The 20839-nt window shown below is 33.9% G+C and overlaps 2 protein-coding genes and 1 long non-coding RNA gene across 4 annotated transcripts; 2 read left to right on the top strand and 1 right to left on the bottom strand.

Moving 5' to 3' along the window:
- The first annotated feature begins 741 nt into the window (after window positions 1-741).
- glsl (glutaminase like) lies at window positions 742-14463 on the top strand. The gene is made up of 21 exons (XM_016279741.1): window positions 742-1036; window positions 1519-1619; window positions 4035-4102; window positions 6527-6620; window positions 8139-8277; window positions 8374-8440; window positions 9334-9446; window positions 9559-9688; window positions 9844-9911; window positions 10679-10842; window positions 10976-11034; window positions 11104-11148; window positions 11234-11292; window positions 11380-11446; window positions 11542-11592; window positions 11667-11843; window positions 12562-12693; window positions 13026-13118; window positions 13216-13277; window positions 13782-13922; window positions 14019-14463. Exons 1-21 carry the CDS (start codon window positions 990-992, stop codon window positions 14113-14115), a joined length of 1974 nt encoding a protein of 657 aa, XP_016135227.1. The 5' UTR covers window positions 742-989; the 3' UTR covers window positions 14116-14463.
- Window positions 12610-15316, bottom strand: LOC107590828 (uncharacterized). The gene is made up of 3 exons (XR_001609828.1): window positions 15242-15316; window positions 13786-13881; window positions 12610-12686 (listed from the first exon to the last, which is right to left on the bottom strand). It is a non-coding gene; the product is annotated as an uncharacterized lncRNA (long non-coding RNA).
- sh3gl3b (SH3-domain GRB2-like 3b) lies at window positions 14768-20597 on the top strand. Of its 2 annotated transcripts, XM_016279742.1 has the most exons (11): window positions 14769-15089; window positions 17549-17617; window positions 17730-17802; window positions 17961-18104; window positions 18194-18327; window positions 19387-19545; window positions 19668-19771; window positions 19849-19952; window positions 20036-20068; window positions 20175-20249; window positions 20335-20597. In XM_016279742.1, the coding sequence occupies exons 1-11, from the start codon at window positions 15045-15047 to the stop codon at window positions 20541-20543; spliced, it is 1149 nt and encodes a 382-aa protein (XP_016135228.1). In that variant the 5' UTR covers window positions 14769-15044; the 3' UTR covers window positions 20544-20597. The 2 variants fall into 2 exon arrangements, with proteins under 2 accessions (XP_016135229.1, XP_016135228.1); XM_016279743.1 differs by lacking the exon at window positions 20036-20068 and having other exon boundaries at window positions 14768-15089.
- Window positions 20598-20839: the final 242 nt, after the last annotated feature.

Genomic DNA, 20839 nt, shown 5'->3' with positions numbered 1-20839 from the left:
CATTTTGATTTGGCATCTGATATTTCATTTGATGGCATATTTAACTGACCTAATAATAATAATAATAATAATAATAATGATAATAATAAACATTTTATTAAATATACGATAATAATTATTATGTAAATATAATTAAATAAAAATAGTAGTAGTAGTGATTTAGTTGAATTATTACTTTAATATAATTATTTTTTGCATTTAAATTATTAATATAAAATAATAAATAAAGAAGAACTAGTAGTGCTGGTGGTGATTTTAGTTGTATTTTTTAGTTGTAATAATAATTAGTAGAAAATTTAATTATTATATACTACATCTAAAATAGACACGTATTATTAAAAATTAACATGAATGAATGAATAAATAGCTTAGTGGTAGTGAGTTTAGTTGTATTATATATTTAAATAATAATAATAATTATTATTAATAATTATTATTAATATTATCAAAATGTAAGCGTATTATTAGTAGGAGTGGTGTTGAATTTAATTGCATTGATATTTTTGTAACTGTAGTAGTAGTAGTAGTAATAATAATAATAAAAATAAGTATTATTAGTAACTTTAGTTGCATTGTTATTATATACTAAAATAATTGTTTTAAAGATATTTTTAAATAAATAACTATTATTATTAGCAATAGTGAATGTATTATTATTATTATTATTATTATTAACACCAGTAGCAGTAGTTGTCTAGTAGTACTAGTATTTTTTTTCTTGCCTATTTGGTTCTCCAAGAACCAAAGGTATTTACAAGGTATTCCTTTCCAGAATAGAGATCCCTCCTCCAAGATGCAGTTAAGTTCCTCCTATTTTCATCCAGCTAAAAACTGGTTGTTCACACTGAGACTGGCTCAAACACTTTGTTTTACTGTGTGCACAGCTGCCAAAAAAAGAGTCATCTTTGTCTCCAGATACTAGACAAAGACACTATTTGGATTTGTTAAATCGCCTAGTTGACTACCAAAGTATAAAGGGAAGTGTCATCATGGAGAACAGCTTAAGCCGAGAAGCAGAGGAAAATCCCTATCTGTGGTAAGAACTGTTTTAACTCTCAAACATACGGAAAGTCAGTTTTAAATGCATAAAGTCTGAACCTTGAATCAGTCTTTTCTGATAGTTTAGCCCTGCACAGTGATCTCTTTAACTAATTAAACTAAAATAAAGTGCAGAATATATTCTCTCATCAAGCACTTGGGCACAGCTTTGAGTTGAGCTGACAATTGATAGCTGTGTCAGAACTCACACAGATGTTTCTCACAGTTGAACTGCTTTTCATGACTAGACTTGTCTTTACACAGACACACTTGCTTTGATCCCAAGGTCTCATTTCAGTGGATACACAAAATCCTCTGAGAATTATATATTAATATAGTTTTCTGAAATGTATTATGGCAAAAGGTAAGCTGTCAAAAAACACTTGTATTTCTAACTTTTATTAATGCATAATTGAAATGAAACATACATGCTTTCTCAAGAAACCCATGTGAGCAGACAGTAAAAAAAGTTTTTTCTAGTCTTCAGAGAACACCGTCTCTCAGACGTAAATGGAGAAAGCGCTATGGAGGCCTGGATGGTAATAAACTGCTGGAGCCAAATAAGGAGGACGACACAAGAGGTACAAAAACAAAATACTGCAAGAGTGTCATAGATGTGAGCCTGTGAACTTGGTGTTTCCACTGACAGTGACCCCGGTTGTGTGTCACATTAGCTGTGCATGGGAAAGTGTATTCTGATCATTGATTACGACTCACCGCCCAAATCCCAAATTCACATCAGCTCTATAGGAAAATTTCAAGATCAGTGTGAGAGTGCTGCTCAAAGTAGGCCAAATGAATGGGACAGTTCTGTAGACGCTCTCATTTAAGCATGCTTGTGGTCAACATCTGGGCCATAAAAATGTGCAAAGGCAGTGGGTGTGTTCTGGGGAGGAGTGATGTGGCATATATTGGTTTTAGTGTGGCTGACGAACACATATAATGCTATATAAAGCTTTAGAATCTTTGTTATAGCTTGCTCTTTCACTGACATGCATGTAAATTTGATATAACCATTTTTAAACCATTTTAAACTTTTTTACAAATTTAAAAATATAGAGATTTATTTTGAAATTAGTTACATATGTATTTTATTTTACAAATGAAGATTGCAGCAGCAGTTTAAAAGAATAGTTCACTCAAATATGAAAATTTGCTGAAAATGTACTCAGGCCATCCAAGATGTAGATTAATTTGTTTCTTTATGGGAATAGATTTGGAGAAATGTAGCATTACATCACTTGCTCACTAATGGATTCTCTGCAGTGAATGGGTGCCGTCAGAATGACCAAACAGCTGATAAAAACATCACAATAATCCACATGACTCCAGTACATCAATTAAAGTGAAAAGTTGTGTGTTTGTAATAAACAAATTCATAAAGGTGCTTTAACTTTTAATCATCTCTTCTGGCCAAAATATAGAGTCAATAATCCATAATTCATAATAATGTATTTATATATAAATCTGGACCACAGAACCAGTCATAAATCGCACATGTATATTTATAGGAATAGCCACAAATACATTGTATGGGTCAAAATTATCGATTTTTCTTTTATGCCAAAAATCATTAGGATATTAAGTAAAGATCATGTTCCATGAAGATATTTTGTACATTTCCAACCATAAATATATCAAAACTTCATTTTTGATTAGTAATATGCATGCATTTGGACAACTTTAAAGGTGATTTTCTCAATATTTAGATTTTTTTTTTGCACCCTCAGATTCCAGATTTTCAAGTAGTTGTATCTCGGCCAAATATTGTCCTAACATAACAAACCATACATCAATGGAAAGCTTATTTATTCAGCTTTTTTCATTTATTCAGATGTTGTATAAATCTCAATTTTAAAAAATTGACCCTTATGACCAGGGTCATATATATATATATGTATATATGATTAATTGATGGGATGTTAATTGATGTACTAGAGTCGTGTGGATTACTTGTGGATTATTGTGATGTTTTTACCTGCTGTTTGGACTCTCATTCACTGCAGATGATCCACTGGTGAGCAAGTGATGTAATGCTAAATTTCTCCAAATCTGTTCCCATGAAGAAACAAATTCAACTACATCTTGGATGGCTTGAGGATGAGTACATTTTCAGCAAATTTTCATTTTTGGGTGAACTATTCCCCAAGTGAGCAACCCAAAGACTTGTGGCATAGAGTAAAACTGCTTAGACTGTTATAAACCACATTCACATTGTTTTGTAAACTATATTTATGTTATGTGGGTTTCCTTTAAAAGAAACATAATTAACTTACTTTCAAGTTTCACCCCAAGGGATGGAAGTACCGTCTGCATAACTCCGTCTGGCATGTACCACCATATCTGGGCACAAAATCAACTTCCTGAGATGAGGATATTCAACCAAAAATGAAAATAATTCACCCTTGTGTAGTTCCACACATGTATGAATTTTTCATATGGAAAACAAAACAAGCTGTTTTTGTCCATACGATAAAACTGAATGGGGTCCAAAACAACACTGGACACCATTGACTTTCATTGTATATACTAAAATATCTTTTTTTGTGTGTTTGTCCTGTGGAATAAATGTCATACAGGTTTGGGATTACATGATTTTCATTTTGGTTAACTACTGTATGCCTTTAAGATTTATTGTTCTTTTAGATGGAAGATTAAGAGTAAAAATAGACCCCTATTCACAGCAGCATGGTTTCATATGTTTCAGCTTTCAGAAAATGTTATTATGTGGGATTTGCTGAGGTTTTGGACCGAGCGGACAACACAACACAAACAATGTCTTAAACTCGCAAGAAACTCGGTGTCCTAGATTCTAAAATAGCCTCATATACATTCTTTGCTGAGGCAATGCTTAGTGGTTTTCAACTTCGAAAATCCTTTTTAAATCTTGCACTCACAAATAAGTACTAATCTTAATCTTTAAACCTCTCTCAAGATTCAGCAAAGGAGGATTTTTCTCATCCTGGGTTTTTATTCTTTACCCCCCACTCATTCAGAGAATGGAGAGATGACAGATGCCCTCACCAACAGGAACGCAGACCCTGTGAAGTTTACTGCGTCTAAGGTACATGCTGAGTCCTGCATAACTACACCCACGCATAAAATATAAAACAAGCCTGGAGGCGTAAAACTATGACCAGCATTATTAAAAAGATTGAGGTGAGGGACATTTCAATACACCTGTGCTAATGTGCCGTTTTACTGCTGTCTAAAATGAGACTCCACTATTCAGCTGACATTTGCAAAAGAGATGTTTTGATTTAAAGGATTATTCCAGGTTCAATACAAGTTAAATGGTAGACTGTTTATTACCACAGAAAATAATGTGGCTCATCTCTTTTTTTTTCTCCTTCTCTTTAAAAAAAAGGCAGTGAGACACTTTTTTGAGACCATTTTTTTTTTTAGGTTTTTAAAGCATTTTTTAAATAAACACAATTAATTCTTGTAATTAAACTTGTGTATTACTTGGGATTTAAACTATTCTAATTTCTACAGTTGTTTTAGAGTTTATGGAGTTGCATTGTCATGTAAAATTCAATAATTTTGCACAGAAAAACAATTTTATCACACTAAAAAAAGTTAACATGCATATCCTAACACCTGTGGGGAAAAAAAGAACAAAGCTAATTTTTAAAAAGTGTTCTTGTTACAGAAATAAAAATTGAATCTAATGTTTTTGGACACTCAATTGCATGTTAATTGAAAACGTATTATAGTTTACTCTATTTAATTGAATTTATAATTTTAATTGTAAAATTAAAATTTATTTGGACTTTTAGTTCTAGTTAGTACATCATTATAAGTAATTTCACTATTAGTTATTCTGTGTTTGAAATATGGTTAACTGAAAAGCATTTATGGTAAACTAATATTATTTCTATTGAAAATTGTATGTCATGTATTAAAATAAATTTGTAATTACACATTTGTAATGATGAAGTTGCAATTTAGAATATATTATCAAATAACACTCTACAATTTAAATTATAATTGAGTATTTTACATGTGCATTATTATGTTAGTCAATCAAAATAAGTGTGCTTCTTTAAAGCGTAACCAAAATTATTGAAATATGATTTAAAATGTACTTTAAAGTAAAACGTTTAATTTGATATTATTACAAAGTGCACTTTTTAACAATCATGAAGGTGAACTCTCTTTAAATACACAAGTGGCCTTTTATTTCATTAATATCATGTTATCTGCAAGTAAATATTTTATATACACTTTTAAAGGAACACTCCTCTATTTTTGTAAATAGGCTAATTTTCCAACTCCCCTAGAGTTAAACAGTTGAGTTTTACAGTTTTCGAATCCATTCAGCCGATCTCCGGGTCTGACGGTAGCACTTTTAGCTGTAGCTTAGCATAGATCATTGAATCTGATTAGACCGTTAGCATCTCGCTCAAAAATGACCAAAGAGTTTCGATATTTTTCCTATTTAAAACTTGACACTTCTGTAGTTACATTGTGTACTAAGATCGACGGAATATGAAAAGTTGTGATTTTCTAGGCCGATATAGCTAGGAACTATACTCTCATTCCGGTGTAATAATCAAGGAACTTTGCTGCCGTACTATGGGTGCAGCAGGCGCAATGATATTACGCAGCACCTGAAAATATGCTAACTTCTGGCATCATAACCAACGTGACCACCTGCTTGCACAGGGAGCGTGCTGGGGACTATTTTCAGGCGCTGCTGTGTTTTAAAGTTTTAAATAGGAAAAATATAGAAACTCTTTGGTCATTTTTGAGCGAGATGCTAACGGTCTAATCAGATTCAATGATCTATGCTAAGCTACAGCTAAAAGTGCTACCGTCAGACCCGGAGATCGGCTGAATGGATTCGAAAACTGTAAAACTCAACTGTTTAACTCTAGGGGAGTTGGAAAATTAGCCTATTTTCAAAAATAGTGGAGTGTTCCTTTAAGGTTTGAAGTACACTCAATACAATTAAAACCACATATTTTGCTAAAGGGTATAATGTTTACAAATGCTGCCCTGCTTTAAAATATAAAAAACCCTGAATGCATTAAAGACATTGGACGACATTGTCTCCTCTGCTTAGTGTAGCATGTCTGTACAAAGACAATAAGTTAGCATGTACTTCACCTGTAATAAAATCCCAGCCCTGCAGACGTTGTTACTGCTGGAGGCTCACATGCTGACATGAGAGAGTAATATGTCTCAATATGTTTCCCCGCAGCCCTAAACACCTGCAATTAGTTAGACTTCAAAGACGTGTATGGCACCAGCATTATGTTGTATGTTGTATTTCATCAGGCTTCAAAAGGTGTAAAACGCTTAGATAAGCTAATTCAGGCATAGCATGCATCATTATGTCTAGGTCCACATAAAAGCTAGTTCTCACTCGAAGAAATAATGCACAGACTGTTTGCTTGATGCGATATATAATTAACATGTAATAGTCTATATATAGATCATTTTTCACAGCCAAGCTCTCAATACATGTTTTTAATGTTACTAGGAAACAAAAGCTGCAGGGAACATTCCACAACCTGTGCCAAGAAATACCTTTCCATCCCAGAGGCCAGTCAGTTACGTCTCTCCAGGCTCTACAGGTACAAGAGCAAAATAAAACAATATGTGCACTTATCTCCAGCGGCACATGTTTGTACCTCCTGTTAATTATCTTTTGCTTTTATGTAGCTTTGTACTCTTGCTTCCTTTTGTTCAAATTATTACGGCTCTCGCGAGGCAGCAGTGTATTAATATTCCTCAAACATTCTGGTCAGGGTTTGTTCTACACCTCTAACCTTAAGTACTAAATGTCTGCAAATAATTGGGCTTGGTGTATGAATTCCATTCAACCGTTATTTGTAGATAATTTCAGCTTCGTTTTTCTCTCTGAAAATCTCTCATTTACTTTTTAATTGACTTTGGAATGCTATGTGGGATTCTACAGCAATGCATTGTGATTTTTATACATCTGTTAGCATAATAAATTGTTATTGATCTTGTCTGCCTTGCATATATTTAAGCATTGAATTGCTACATTAACACTGTACAGTGTGTATGTGTTGATTTTGTGTGTGTAGATGGTTGACTTTTTTAATATAATATTTTATGTACACTACTGTTCAAAAGTTTAAAAAAGTACATTTTTTAAAGAAATTAATACTTTTACTCAGCAAGAAAGCATTCACTTGGTCAAAAGTGACAGTAAAGATGTTTAATTTATTACAAAAGATTTTTATTTCAAACAAAGGCTGTCCTTTGGACTCTCTGTTTATCAAAGAATCTTGAAAAGAAATCTATCATGGAATCAGGAATAAATGACATTTTAAAATATATTAAAATAAAACAGTTATTTTAAATTGTAATAACATTTTACAATATTACTGTTTTTCTGATTACATAAACACATATATAATGAGAATAATTCTTGCAGATTCCAGACATTTGAACAATAGTATATATATATATATATATATATATAAATAAATATATATGAAAAATTATATATATTATTATGAAAATCTTGTCAATTATTACTCCCTTTTTTCATTACATGTTGCCCCAAAAACACATTAATATGCAAATTAGATTTCGTTTATAGATACATTATATATAATTAGAAAACCTGTTTATGGCCATTTTATGCATTTGCATAAAGAAAAATGGTATATCAAATCATTCTGTTTTAACATAGTTGAGAATTATCTTTATACAAAGTTTGGTAAAAAAAGTCCTGAAAACTAAAAATGTATTGGTTATTTAAAAAAAAATCAGTTGTTTTTGTTTACATAATATGTGTGTGTGTATACTGTGTATATTAATTATGTTTATATAAATACAAACACATGCATGTATATATTTAAGAAAAATATGTTATGTTTATATATTTATATTTATATATTATATTTTATACTGTATGTGTGTGTATTTATATATACATAATAAATATACACAGTATACATATATTATGTAAACAAAAACTTGGACGCGATTAATCATTTGACAGCACTAATATATATATATAATATTTAGTTGTCTAGCAAGTAATGTTTTTTTTCTTCAGGAAATGCTAGTCTAGTCTTCATTTTCTGCTCTAATGAAATTCCCATTCTTTTCCCTAGGCATGCCATCTTTTATAAGCAATGGAGGCACAAAACGGACAGTATCAGAGCAGGACAAACTTCATGCCAGCCAAGCCAGCCAAGCATGGCAACACTTGGGCCGACCAGAGACGTATCAAGGTCATTTTAAGAAAAAAGTGTGAGTCTCAAATGCACAAGGCAGCATTCGCTTAACTTGCTTCAAGAGCTACTAGCTATATGTATACTGACTTACACTACACATTGTTTTCAAAAGGGCTGCTGATGTGCTCTTTGATAGTTTTGCGTCTGGGGGAAGAGTCAACTGCAATCAGTTTTTTGAGGTACATAGAAAGCATCCTTAAAGAAATAATTCACCTGAAAATTTAAATTTGCCAAAAATGTACTCACCCTCAGGCCTCAGAGTTTGTTTCTTCATCGGAACAGGTTTGGAGAAATGTAAGCATTACATCACTTGTTCACCAATGGATCCTCTGCAGTGAATGGGTGCCGTCAGAATGAGAGTCCAAACAGCTGATAAAAGCATCAAAATAATCCACAAGTAATCCACATGACTCCAGTCCATCAACTAACGTCTTGTGAAGTGACAAGCTGTGTGTCCAACTGAGAGACATTTTAACTTTAAACTGCTTTCGGCCGGAATATGAGTTCATAATCCATAACAGCACTTTCTCCAGCTTTAAAAATCCCTCCTCTGTTGACCTCTCACATCAAAAATGACATATTTGTTAAGAACTGTTTTGGACTATTTTCGCTTGTAAATGGGGGTTGATCTGTCATGATTCAGACAAGATTACTTTTTCACTGGAGAAAGCAATATTATGGATAGATAGATAGATAGATAGTATTTTAGCCGGAAGCAAAATGTCTTGATTGTCTTGATGCTTATAATAAACTTTCAGCTTTTCACTTCACAAGACGTTAATTGATGGACTGGAGTCATGTGGATTACTTGTGGATTAATGTGATGTTTTTAGAAGCTGTTTCGACTCTCATTCTGATGGCACCCATTCACTGCAGAGGATCCTTTGGTGAGCAAGTGATGTAATGCTAAATTTCTCTAAATCTGTTCTGGTGAAGAAACAAAATCATCTACATCTTGGATGGCCTGAGGGTGAGTACATTTTCAGCAATTTGAACTACTGGGTGAACTATTGCTTTAATATGGGCTAATATTCAATAGTGCAGGATGTCATATCGGTCTGTATTTTGGCAGGCCCTGTGGAGCTCAGGAATCATCCGAACAGACCCACGGATTAAAGACTGCTACAGCCTGATGCGGAAATTACAGGAAGCAGATGGAACTGTTGACAGGAGCACTTTTCACAGGCCAGACAGAATTTTGATACCAATAGTCAAATTTAAAGCATCTTAAATATAAATACTAAACACGCCTAATCTATTATGCTGCTAATATACTTCATTTGTGAACATCTTGCAGGTGCGTGACTGGCTTTGTGTCTTTCATCCTGAAGGCATTGCAGGGAAGATTTGTCATTCCAGATTTCTCTACATTCACAGAGGAAACACAAAAGCTGTTTATTAAATGCAAACAACTCTCCTCTGTGAAGGCACGTCAAATCTGTTTCCGCTGCTGTTGTTGTTGTTCTTTTTATATAACAGTCAAGTGAAAAAGACGTGCAAAGAATAGCACAGGTTATTTTCTAATTGATTGTTTCATGACAAATATCACAATGTGACTCATATCCTGTGCATTTCTGAACAGGAGAAAGAAGATGTAAGAGAGAGCGCCACAAAATGGGGCATTTCAGTTTGTACCGTGGATGGACAGAGGTACCACACAACAGTTCAATTCAATTGATTTGATAAAAGGTCTTCAACAGGGGGTCTTTGCATCCCTTAGGGGGTCCACAGTGGCACTGCGGGACGTCTGGCAATTATTGTTTAATCTCAAAAAATCTTTTGTGAAAACATGACGAGATATGTTAAGGAAAAATATATATATAAAAGAAAATATAACAACAAAAATAGAAGAAAAATGTATATATATTCAATATTATTTCCTCTTAATTTTAAGAAATGTTTTTTGAGCACTAAATCAGCATATTAGAATGATAATTCAATTTTGCCATCACAGGGATAAATTACATTTGAAAATATATTAATTACAAAATAGTTCTTTTAGATTGCAATAATATTTCTGTTTTAACTGTAATTGAGATCTTAACTTGGTAAGAAATGTTTTTTGAGCACTAAATCAGCATATTAGAATGATAATTCAATTTTGCCATCACAGGGATAAATTACATTTTAAAATATATTAATTACAAAATAGTTCTTTTAGATTGCAATAATATTTCTGTTTTAACTGTAATTGAGATCTTAACTTCTTTGAATTTATCTTAAACAAAGCTATAATTAAAAGTGAATGTTACACTATAATTGATTGTTATATTATATTATATACAAAATTTTAAAAAGGTACTACAATTACAACTGTAATTCTTTTTTTTAATACTCAAATTTAATATTATTTCCAAATTATCAATTCAGTTTACCTGTTGAATTTGAACGAGATGCTGTTGTTTTTTGGACTTTAGACTTTCCTTAGGAGACTGGCCTGAACCTTGCATTCTGGGAGAGATTTCTTGGCCTCTCATATACGGTCTAGCGGTGGACCAGCAAGGATCCGACTATGTGCACAGATTTGTAGGGATGGAGGAATATTCCAAATACGAGTCTCCATTTACCCTGACCAAGCAAGGTAAGTTCAGTCAGTTCATTCCACTTATTCCATTTCTTTGATTTATGTTCAGTTCTGCACTCAAGAACAGTTTGATGTTCCGTTCAAAAACATCTGGCTTAGCAGTGCTTAAAAACAGCAAACTTGTTTGCAGGTGTGCCTCATAGTCCGCTGGTTGAGACAGGAGCCATTATCTGCACTTCTTTATTACAGGTAACAATGTCGCTTGTTTAAAAATGAACAAAAAAGCATGTTTTATTGACCGTTTTTGTCATAAAACAGCTGGCAACCAGACCAGTCACTGATGAGGAAGAAAAGTATGAGTCTGTAAGCTTAAATTTTACATTAACCAGCTACATTTGATGAAAAATAAGGCTTGAAAGCAATCTTAAAGCAAACCATTCTCACACAGGTTTTGAATATCATCAGAAGACTGTGCAACAAGGAGCATGCAAACCTAAACTGCACCAGGTATTTTCAAGAGAAATTGATTTTTTTCTGTGCTATTCAGCGTTTATTTGTTAGTGTTAATTGTAACTGTTGTCACTGTCGTTGCAGTTATCAAAACCTGCGAAAAGACATCATCCGTCTCCATGCGCTTTCATTTTACTTACAAGAGAAGAAAGTAAGTCTGGGCTAATTCCCTAAAATATCAATTTTGTTTCCACATCACAAAGGGTCTTTTAAACTCATCTGTTTTTCATAACTAAACCATTCCAGTGCTTTCCAGAAGGTGTGGGGATCAATTCTACACTGGATATACTGTTACAGGTATTCAGCTTTATGTGTTATATTCTTGATAAGAAAGAATGCATGATTGAATTTTCATTTTGCATACGTCTCAGTGTTTATCGACAGAAGTCACCTGCGAGTCTGGCGCTGCACTGGCCGCAACCCTAGCTAATGGGGGACTGTGCCCCCTGTCAGGTGACCAAGTGATGTCACCCCACGCCGTCCGCAGCACGCTTTCTGTGATGCAGGTGGCTGGAATGAATGATTATTCCAGAACGTTTCATTTCAAGGTGAGTTTGTGACTAAGCTGGTAAATAATGAGTCATATTTGTATCATATATTGCAGGTTTAACATCAGTTGTGTTTAAGTTCCGCAAATCTTCAGTTTAAATTCACTCCCACATCTCTAACAGGATTTTTGAAGCAATTAAATTTGCTCCCACTTTCATGTAACTAATTAAAATGGCCTCTACCCTGCAACGTTAATTAGCAATAATGGTAACAATGGTCAGTAATGAATTGACAATGCCTGAAAGAATTATGTATTCCCCTACTGCCCTCTAATGGACACAGTTCAGAATGCTTTATTGTCTCTTTAATTCCTGGATAATAATGCAGATGTACCCGTTTGAAATGTGCAGGAGGATGTAAAGCAGAATAATTTAGGATTATTGCAAATCTTCAGTTTAAATTCACTCCCACATCTCTAACAGGATTTTTGAAGCAATTAAATTTGCTCCCACTTTCATGTAACTAATTAAAATGGCCTCTACCCTGCAACGTTAATTAGCAATAATGGTAACAATGGTCAGTAATGAATTAACAATGCCTGAAAGAATTATGTATTCCCCTACTGCCCTCTAATGGACACAGTCCAGAATGCTTTATTGTCTCTTTAATTCCTGGATAATAATGCAGATGTACCCGTTTGAAATGTGCACGAGGATTTAAAGCAGAATAATTTAGGCTGGATAATATCATTGTTTTCAATATCATTCTACAATGCAGACATCTGTGCCTGCTAAGTCCAGTAAGTCTGGTGTCGTCTTGACCGTGGTTCCTGGAGTTCTGGGACTCATGTGCTGGTCTCCTGGACTGGACTGCAATGGAAATTCATGGAGGGGTGTCCATTTCTGTGAGGTATGGAAATGGATCAATATACTTCAGTACGAAATCAAAATTGGAGTTTTGTGACTTTTAGTCCATGTTCCTTAGCTCAGTTTATCTAAAGGCTAGTGCACTCTTTAATTTAAAAAAAAAACTTTTAGAAAACACACACATTTAAAATTTGCATTATCAGACCAAAGAGATGAATGACTTATCCAGTATTATAAGTTTATGTCCAATCATATACTCTCTAGTATAAGAATACCCCTCCCCCTGGTACCACCTGCTTCTGGCTAGCAATCTGACAAACCTAAAGCTTACTGCCTAGTAAAAAAATTATATAATAATTGTCTGTTTTGTCAAAGGAGCTGGTGTCAACCTTCCAGCTGCACAGTTTTGACATTAGGACTCCATTCAGACAGGTCTTGTGTTACAGACAGTGGAAAGTGGAGTCAGAGGTCTGGTTAATATTTTATTTATATATATATATATACACACAATTCTTGATGCTTTCGTGATATGGAGGTAAATAAATATTTCTTTCTTGAATTACAGGGATACAAAATTATGAATGTACTTTTGGCTGCTTACAGAGGGGACATAGTATCTCTGCGCAGGTAGGATGTCCATACAGACACAAGTTTTTTTTTTTAACAAAATAGTATATACAAATATTATATTAAAAATTAGAAATTAACAATTAGAAATATTATATGCAAATATTATATACAAATATCATATTAAAAATTATATATTATCATAATTAAAAATAAATCACACATTGAAATAATATAAGAACTGAGAGAGAGAGAGAATTATAATTTGTATTAAATAATATATTTTATTATATTCATATTGTAAAGTATTTAGATATTGTGGTAATATTTCTTGCTCTGCCTTTAATGTTTGTTTAATTTAAATTTACAACAAACAAAAAAAAATCACAGAAATGACAATTATTTATAATTTTCTTTATGCAAAATATAATTGATTTTGATTGCCAAAATGTCACTATAGCATTTGAATTAAGTTTGTTTTCCATCTGTCTATAAATGACCTCTAAACCTGCGCGGTGAATTATACTGAAAACAGTGAAACCAGAGTTAATTCCTCTTTTATAGGTACCTTCTGTCAGGAGCAGATGTGAATGCTGTGGATTATGATGGACGGTCAGCGCTGCACGTCGCAGCCTCTGAGGGCCGCCTGGATGTCATCAAGTTCCTGGTGGAGAACGCAGGGGCAAACTGCTCACTCAAGGACAGGTAACTTTATCAAAGTCATGTATGATATGACTATTACTACACATGTTACAGTATATACCAGCCAACAGGACTAATGTGCCATGTTGATGTTCGCAGGTGGGGAAAAATGGCCTTACAGGAGGCCATGAGATGCAATCAAGACTCTGCCATCCAGTTTCTGAAGAAATACACCGATTATGACGAGAATTTATGATCAAATACTAATAATTCATTGGGTGCATTCATTTAGATTTGATATTTACATTCAAGATACATATAGATATGGATTCTATTTAGAATGAAGAGGTGGTTATAAAGAGCAGCACAGACTTGGATGGAAAACATTAGCTGTATTCTGCTGGCAACAGTCCCAGACAACCACTCACTGCTTATTGAGAATTACTGAAAGAGACTGAAACCTTGTTTTCTCAATAAATACTTCAACAGCATGCATTTACTGATTCAACATTCAAACATTATGAATGAATCTGCACAAATCCAATGCCATCTTATTTTTGCTGTAGTTGTTGGGTAAACAAGGCTAGTTTCATAAATGTCATAGTGGGGCAAGTTGTAACATGTTGTATCGATGTTGAAAAGAGTTTTTTCAGGGTTCTTTGCTGATTAGAAAGTTCAAAAGAACAGTATTGGCCCATTTGTTTTCAATAAACTGTATCTTTAATGTACAGAAGCTAATATGTATACAAGACTTTAACATACGTGCCTATACAGAAGCTGACTTTCAAAACATCCAGAGAAAAAAAATAGTAGAAAACATGACAACAAGCCCCGGTCTTTAGCCTATTCTATAGGCTAGTTATTTATGGAAACTTTCAGAATATAAGTCTTTATGTGGGCTAACGCTGCCCTACATCTTCAAACCCTGTCCTCTGTATCACTTTCTGGTGAAACTGTTGCAGTAGACACACGCCTGTACCGATGAGTGACCTCTAGGACCGTCATAGCTGCAGGATCTCAGCACTGCCCCACCAATCAAATCTGGGCAATGTCCCAAGGTGCAAAATAACAGTATGCATTGCGACGGACGGAAGAGGGTGGAGAGCAATGTGGAGATAGTACACAGACTCAATCATCCCGACACGATTGTTCATGTGAAACATTTGAGGACGAACGCGGACAAGAATGTCAGTGGCCGGACTGAAGAAACAGTTTCACAAAGCAAGTCAGGTAAAACGAAGCTTGATTTTGTGTCACGAGGCAAACAAGATTTCATTCAGTGATCGAGTCATTTCTTTAAAATGATAGCCTACTAACAGTACATAAACATAACTGCGCTTTAAATCGCACTTTTAAAGAGTTCTTTTACTTTTGTGACATACCGCGTTTGTTGGCTGCTTGGATGTTGTAACGGCAGTGTGCGGATTCGTGAACGAACTGTTTTTTTGAGTCGAATCTTTTCAGTGAATCAGGTGAACCAAATGGTGAATCGGTCCGGGTGGTTTTTATTTTATTTTATTTTTTATTTTTTTTATTGCTTAATGTACATAACAAGACAGGGAACAACCAACAATGCAAGACACTTCCATTGAGACAATCACAGAGTTTACATTAAAGAAGAAGAGAAAAAAAAGAAGAAAAAAAAATATATATATAAACAACACAAGGATCAAGGATGAAAACAAAGATGTAGTCGATGTAGACATTATAAAGAAAAAATATACTAAAGTAATAAATCTGACAAAGAGAAGCATAACTTTTCAGATTTTCTATTATGTTTTTTGAAGCATTTGAAGCTCTGAAACATTTTAGCAAACTCAAATAAAAATATAGTGAAGGAGGGTTTACTTTTTTCCATTTACAAGTATGGATATGATATTTACCCATCAACAAAACAAAATTGACAACATCAGAGAAGGATGAATTTAAATCACCGGTCCGGGTGGTTCTCGAGTGAACAGCTCATCGATTCATTGAACCAAGAACTGTATCGAGAAGAGATCAAATGTACAAACTATTTTTGTTTACTACTTGACACATACAAAACAGCTGGTTTTAAAGAGGTGCGTTTTATTAAAAAAAATACAAAACGTTTTCAGAGATGTGAAGTTTAGTATTGTATATTTCCGTTGTAAATGAACTAAACTGCATGGCAGCAACAAACTGGGACATATTTTAAATTGCAACACCCTTAAAATTATGTCGTTCAAATGTTAGCGATATGTGCCATGACGCAATTACCTCGCGACGTAAAGAATCGCGGAAATATGATATTTACCCATCAACAAAACAAAATTGACAACATCAGAGAAGGATGAATTTAAATCACCGGTCCGGGTGGTTCTCGAGTGAACAGCTCATCGATTCATTGAACCAAGAACTGTATCGAGAAGAGATCAAATGTACAAACTATTTTTGTTTACTACTTGACACATACAAAACAGCTGGTTTTAAAGAGGTGCATTTTATTAAAAAAATACAAAACGTTTTCAGAGATGTGAAGTTTAGTATTGTATATTTCCGTTGTAAATGAACTAAACTGCATGGAAGGAACAAACTGGGACATATTTTAAATTGCAACACCCTTAAAATTATGTCGTTCAAATGTTAGCGATATGTGCCATGACGCAATTACCTCGCGACGTAAAGAATCGCCGAGTCTGTTTCTTTGAACCGATTCTTTGAAACGATGTGTTCAAAAGAACCGATTCTCAGACATTAATCAGACTTTTCCTCACTTCATTGCAATCTTTCTCTGTTCGCCAGATCTAGAGCAACTGCAGTCAACCGTGTGTGACCTGATATGGTGGCCCAGTTAATGATGAATTGCCAAGCTAAAAATTACAGTGCATTAGATTGTGTAAATGTTTTGTTCCTGTTTATAAAGTAAAGGTTTAAGTGCTGTAGTTCCACATTAGAACTGTGCTTCTCCGCACCCAAATTATGTAATCAGACATGTCCTTCTCACCTTGTATTTCTGAATAAGTGTTACTGCAGAGGTTTGAAGGCTGGATGTGCTAAAATGAAAACTAGTGTGAGACACATGAACATGGGTGTTGTCTGTATCTTGGAACCAAAGTCCACTTACTATCTGCTAGTCTATTGTTTTTGTTCATATCAAGTTTATTGTGGATAATAAAAAACCTAACCCTAACCCCTGGAATTTATAATAAAGCCTGATCATTGACTCCTGGAGTTTTTGTATTAGTGAAAGTTTCTAGGTCCCCAAGCCACCAAAGTATGTTTATTAAAAAGTTTCCAAGGTCACATTCTTTCGATTCATTCATGGCGGTCTGAATCCTCTTAGTGTTTTGGACGCATTGGCCAAACGACTGACCTTCATACACAGTTTGGCTTATGAACCACAGGAAACATATGCTCAATCATCACAATATGTTAAAAATGGCGAGGCTTGTGGATTTCCGGGGTTTGTTTGGAAATGTTGTGGACATTGGATTGTGTTGTGATCGGATTAGCCACTCATTATCATATTGTGTAAAATTTCAATTAAACTATGAAGGTAATTATGATCACTTTCTGTATTGCCCCTAATATTGTAATCAAAATAGTCAAATGTTCATCTGAACTGTATATTGAATCAGATCAACTTATTGCATAAACTTTTTTTTGTCAAGCCCACTCAACAATAAGTGATATTATTTTTTCCCCCTCTTTGATTATCCTTACAGTTGCTAAAGGAAAAGATCAATGGAGTTGAGGGAACAAAACTGGATGAGGAATTCCTCAACATGGAGAGGGTATAAATATCAATCTCAGCCAAATAAAGAAACAAGATTAGACATTTTAAAGATCTCAATGCATCAAAAAAGTATTTTTTGTTTTTCTTTTTTATTGATTGTTTTATTGTAGAAAACTGATATTACCCACAAAGTGATTCTCGACCTTGTTCCAAAAACTATAGGATATCTTCAGCCAAACCCAGGTATTATATTTAATAATATTTATTTATTACAAGATTTACAAGATATGCTATTTATTATAATTGTGTATTATCGAAGCTATATTATAATATTTGTTACAATATTTAATTTGTTGTTGTTATATTTCATTGATTCTCTTTTTCTCTTTTTGTTCTTCAAGCATACAGAGCAAAGCTCAACATGCTCAGTACAGTGTCCAAAATCCGTGGGCAGGTGAAGTCTGTGGGATATCCTCAGACAGAGGGCATTCTGGGAGATTGCATGCTGTGCTATGGCAATGAGCTTGGAGCTGAGTCTGGTTTTGGTATGTTTAAGACAAAAGAAACACAATGGGTATTTTTTACTGCTTTAAAAATGTCAAAATACCAGTTTTGAGTTTTACTACAATTGTAGGTTTTGCTCTGCTTGAAATGGGAGAGGCGCTGAAACAAGTAGCCCAGGCAAAAGACTGCATGGATGTCCGAGTGAAACGAACCTTCATTGATCCTCTGCAGTCCCTGCAGCACAAAGAGCTGAAGGAAATTGCGGTCAGTCTGTATGTTGTAATTGGGCTTGATATACACTGCCCTTCAAAAGTTTGGAATCAGTACGATTTTTCATGTTTTTTTAATGGAGTCTGTTATGTTCATCAAGGCTGTAAATACAGAAAAAAACAGTAATATTGTGAAATATTATTGCAATTTCTAATATTGGTTTTCTATTTTAATATACTTTAAAATATAATTTATTTCTGTGATGCAGTGCTGAGTTTTCAGCATCATTACCCCAGTCTTCAGTGTGATATGATCCTTTAGAAATCATTCTAATATGCTGATTTATTATCAATGTTGAAACTATTGTGCTGCTTAATATTGTTTTTGGAACCTGTGATACTTTTTTATTTGATGAATAATAAGTTAAAAATAGCAGCATTTGTTCAATATAGAATTTTTTTCTAACCATATAAGTCTTTACCATCTATCACTTTTTATCCATTTAACAAATCCTTGCTGAATAAAAGCATTAATTTCTTTAAAAAGAAAGAAAGAAAAAATGTACTGTCCCCAAACTTTGAATAGTAGTGTATATTGTAACACAAAATTTCTATTTTGAATAAACACTGTTCTTTTTAACTTTGTATTTATCAATGAATCCTGAAAAAAGTATCACAGCTCACAAAAAATATTAAGCAGCACAACATTCCAACATTGATAATAAATCGGCATATTAGAATGATTTCTGAAAAATCATGTGACACTGAAGACTGGAGTAATGATGCTGAAAATTCAGCTTTGCTTCACAGGAATAAATTATATTTTAAAGTATATTAAAATAGAAATCTGTTATTTTAAATTGCAATAATATTTCACAAAAGTACAGTTTTTTTTGTATTTTTGATCAAATAGATACAGCCTTGATGAGCATAAGAAACTTATAAAAAAAAAAAAAACATTAAAAATCTTACTGATCCCAAACTTTTGAACCGCAGTGTCATTTTGTAGATGTATTTAATGTTGTGATTGTAGGATTTTGTATGTATTCTGAGCATTTAAAGTAAAAATAACATGTATTTTGTTGTGAATGAAGTGAATTTTTCTGGTTATCAGTATCATCTGAGAAAACTTGAAGGTCGCCGTCTAGATTTTGATTACAAGAAAAGGCGTAAAGGCAAGATTGCAGACTCTGAAATTAAGAAAGCATTCGAAAAGTTTGAAGAATCCAAAGACCTGGCTGAGAGAAGCATGTTTAATCTCCTAGAGAGAGATGTAAGTTAGTGTGTATATTCATATATATGATTTTATTATTTGTTTTTGCGTATTAGTTTACATTTTTTTACATTTTTGCAGACATAAATAAATAGTTTGATTGTTTGACATTTTTGTTTTAGGTACAACAGATGCAACACCTCTCACGGCTTTTAGAAGCAGTAATGGACTACCACCGCCAGTCACACCAGATTCTCGAAAATCTCAGGAGTAGTTTGCAGAGCAGGTTAGAATCATGATTTCAGCTGTACTTATTTACCTTGGTTTCATTTAATGTGCCTGTTTATTTTTCACTCTATACAGGATAACAGACGCAAGCAATCAACCCAAAAGGGAATTTGCATCTAAATCAGTTGCGAGCACAGTGTGCTACACGGATATTTATGGATTTTCCACATGCTCATCAGGTGTGATATTAAGTCATTTGATTACATTAAACAGAAACTTTCTGAATTCTCTGCTAGTTTAAATGCTGTATTATGTACTACAGATACTGAGGTTACTGAAGCTTTGAGTGAAAAATGTAAGTCATTTTAAATGTGATGCACAAACTCTCAGCTATTTTATAAGGTAGCTGGAAGTACCCGAGCTTGCTTTGCTACTAATGTCTTTCAATCTTTCTTTACCAGATGCACCAGTTGTGGTTCACCCTCCTGACAAAGTCACCATTAAAGCTCAAACAACAGACAAGCCAACCAGCAACAGTAATTTTTTTTTTTTTGCTTAAAAGTGACCTTAACCTTGGAAAAAAGCTGTATAAATAAAATGTATTTTCTTCTTGTGTGCTAGATGATAGCGGCCCCCCCTTGGACCAGCCTTGCTGTCAGGCACTTTACAGTTTCCAGCCAGGAAACCAGGGAGAGCTGGGCTTTAAGGAGGGGGACATCATCATTCTGACCAGCCAGATCGATGAGAACTGGTGTGAGGGTATGATCAGAGGGGAGGCTGGCTTATTTCCCATGAACTACGTCAAAGTCCTTGTACCTCTGCCACAGTGACGGCGGGAAGGCCCTGCAGCTGGACAACATGAACTGTTCCAGTTTTTGGAGATTCTGAAACTTTGATAATTTGATAAAGGTTAATATGTGAAGCACTTCTGAGCCCTTGCTGTATATTTATCTATATTATCACTATGCAAAATCATGTAGCCTGCCTTGTATTCCTTATCAGATTATTTTTTATGAATCTTATAATGTTAAATAAATATGCTGCTATATTAAAGTCTTAAGTATCCTTTATATGTGCACTATGAATGTATATGTTACTATGGAGCACAAAACCAGTCTTAAGTCGC

The sequence above is a fragment of the Sinocyclocheilus grahami genome, unplaced genomic scaffold (assembly GCF_001515645.1).
Source record: "Sinocyclocheilus grahami isolate Dianchi unplaced genomic scaffold, SAMN03320097.WGS_v1.1 scaffold133.1, whole genome shotgun sequence".
In the NCBI taxonomy this organism is placed as follows: Eukaryota; Metazoa; Chordata; class Actinopteri; order Cypriniformes; family Cyprinidae; genus Sinocyclocheilus; species Sinocyclocheilus grahami.
Note: the sequence above shows the minus strand (reverse complement) of the source record. Positions and strands in the feature narration are given on the sequence as shown.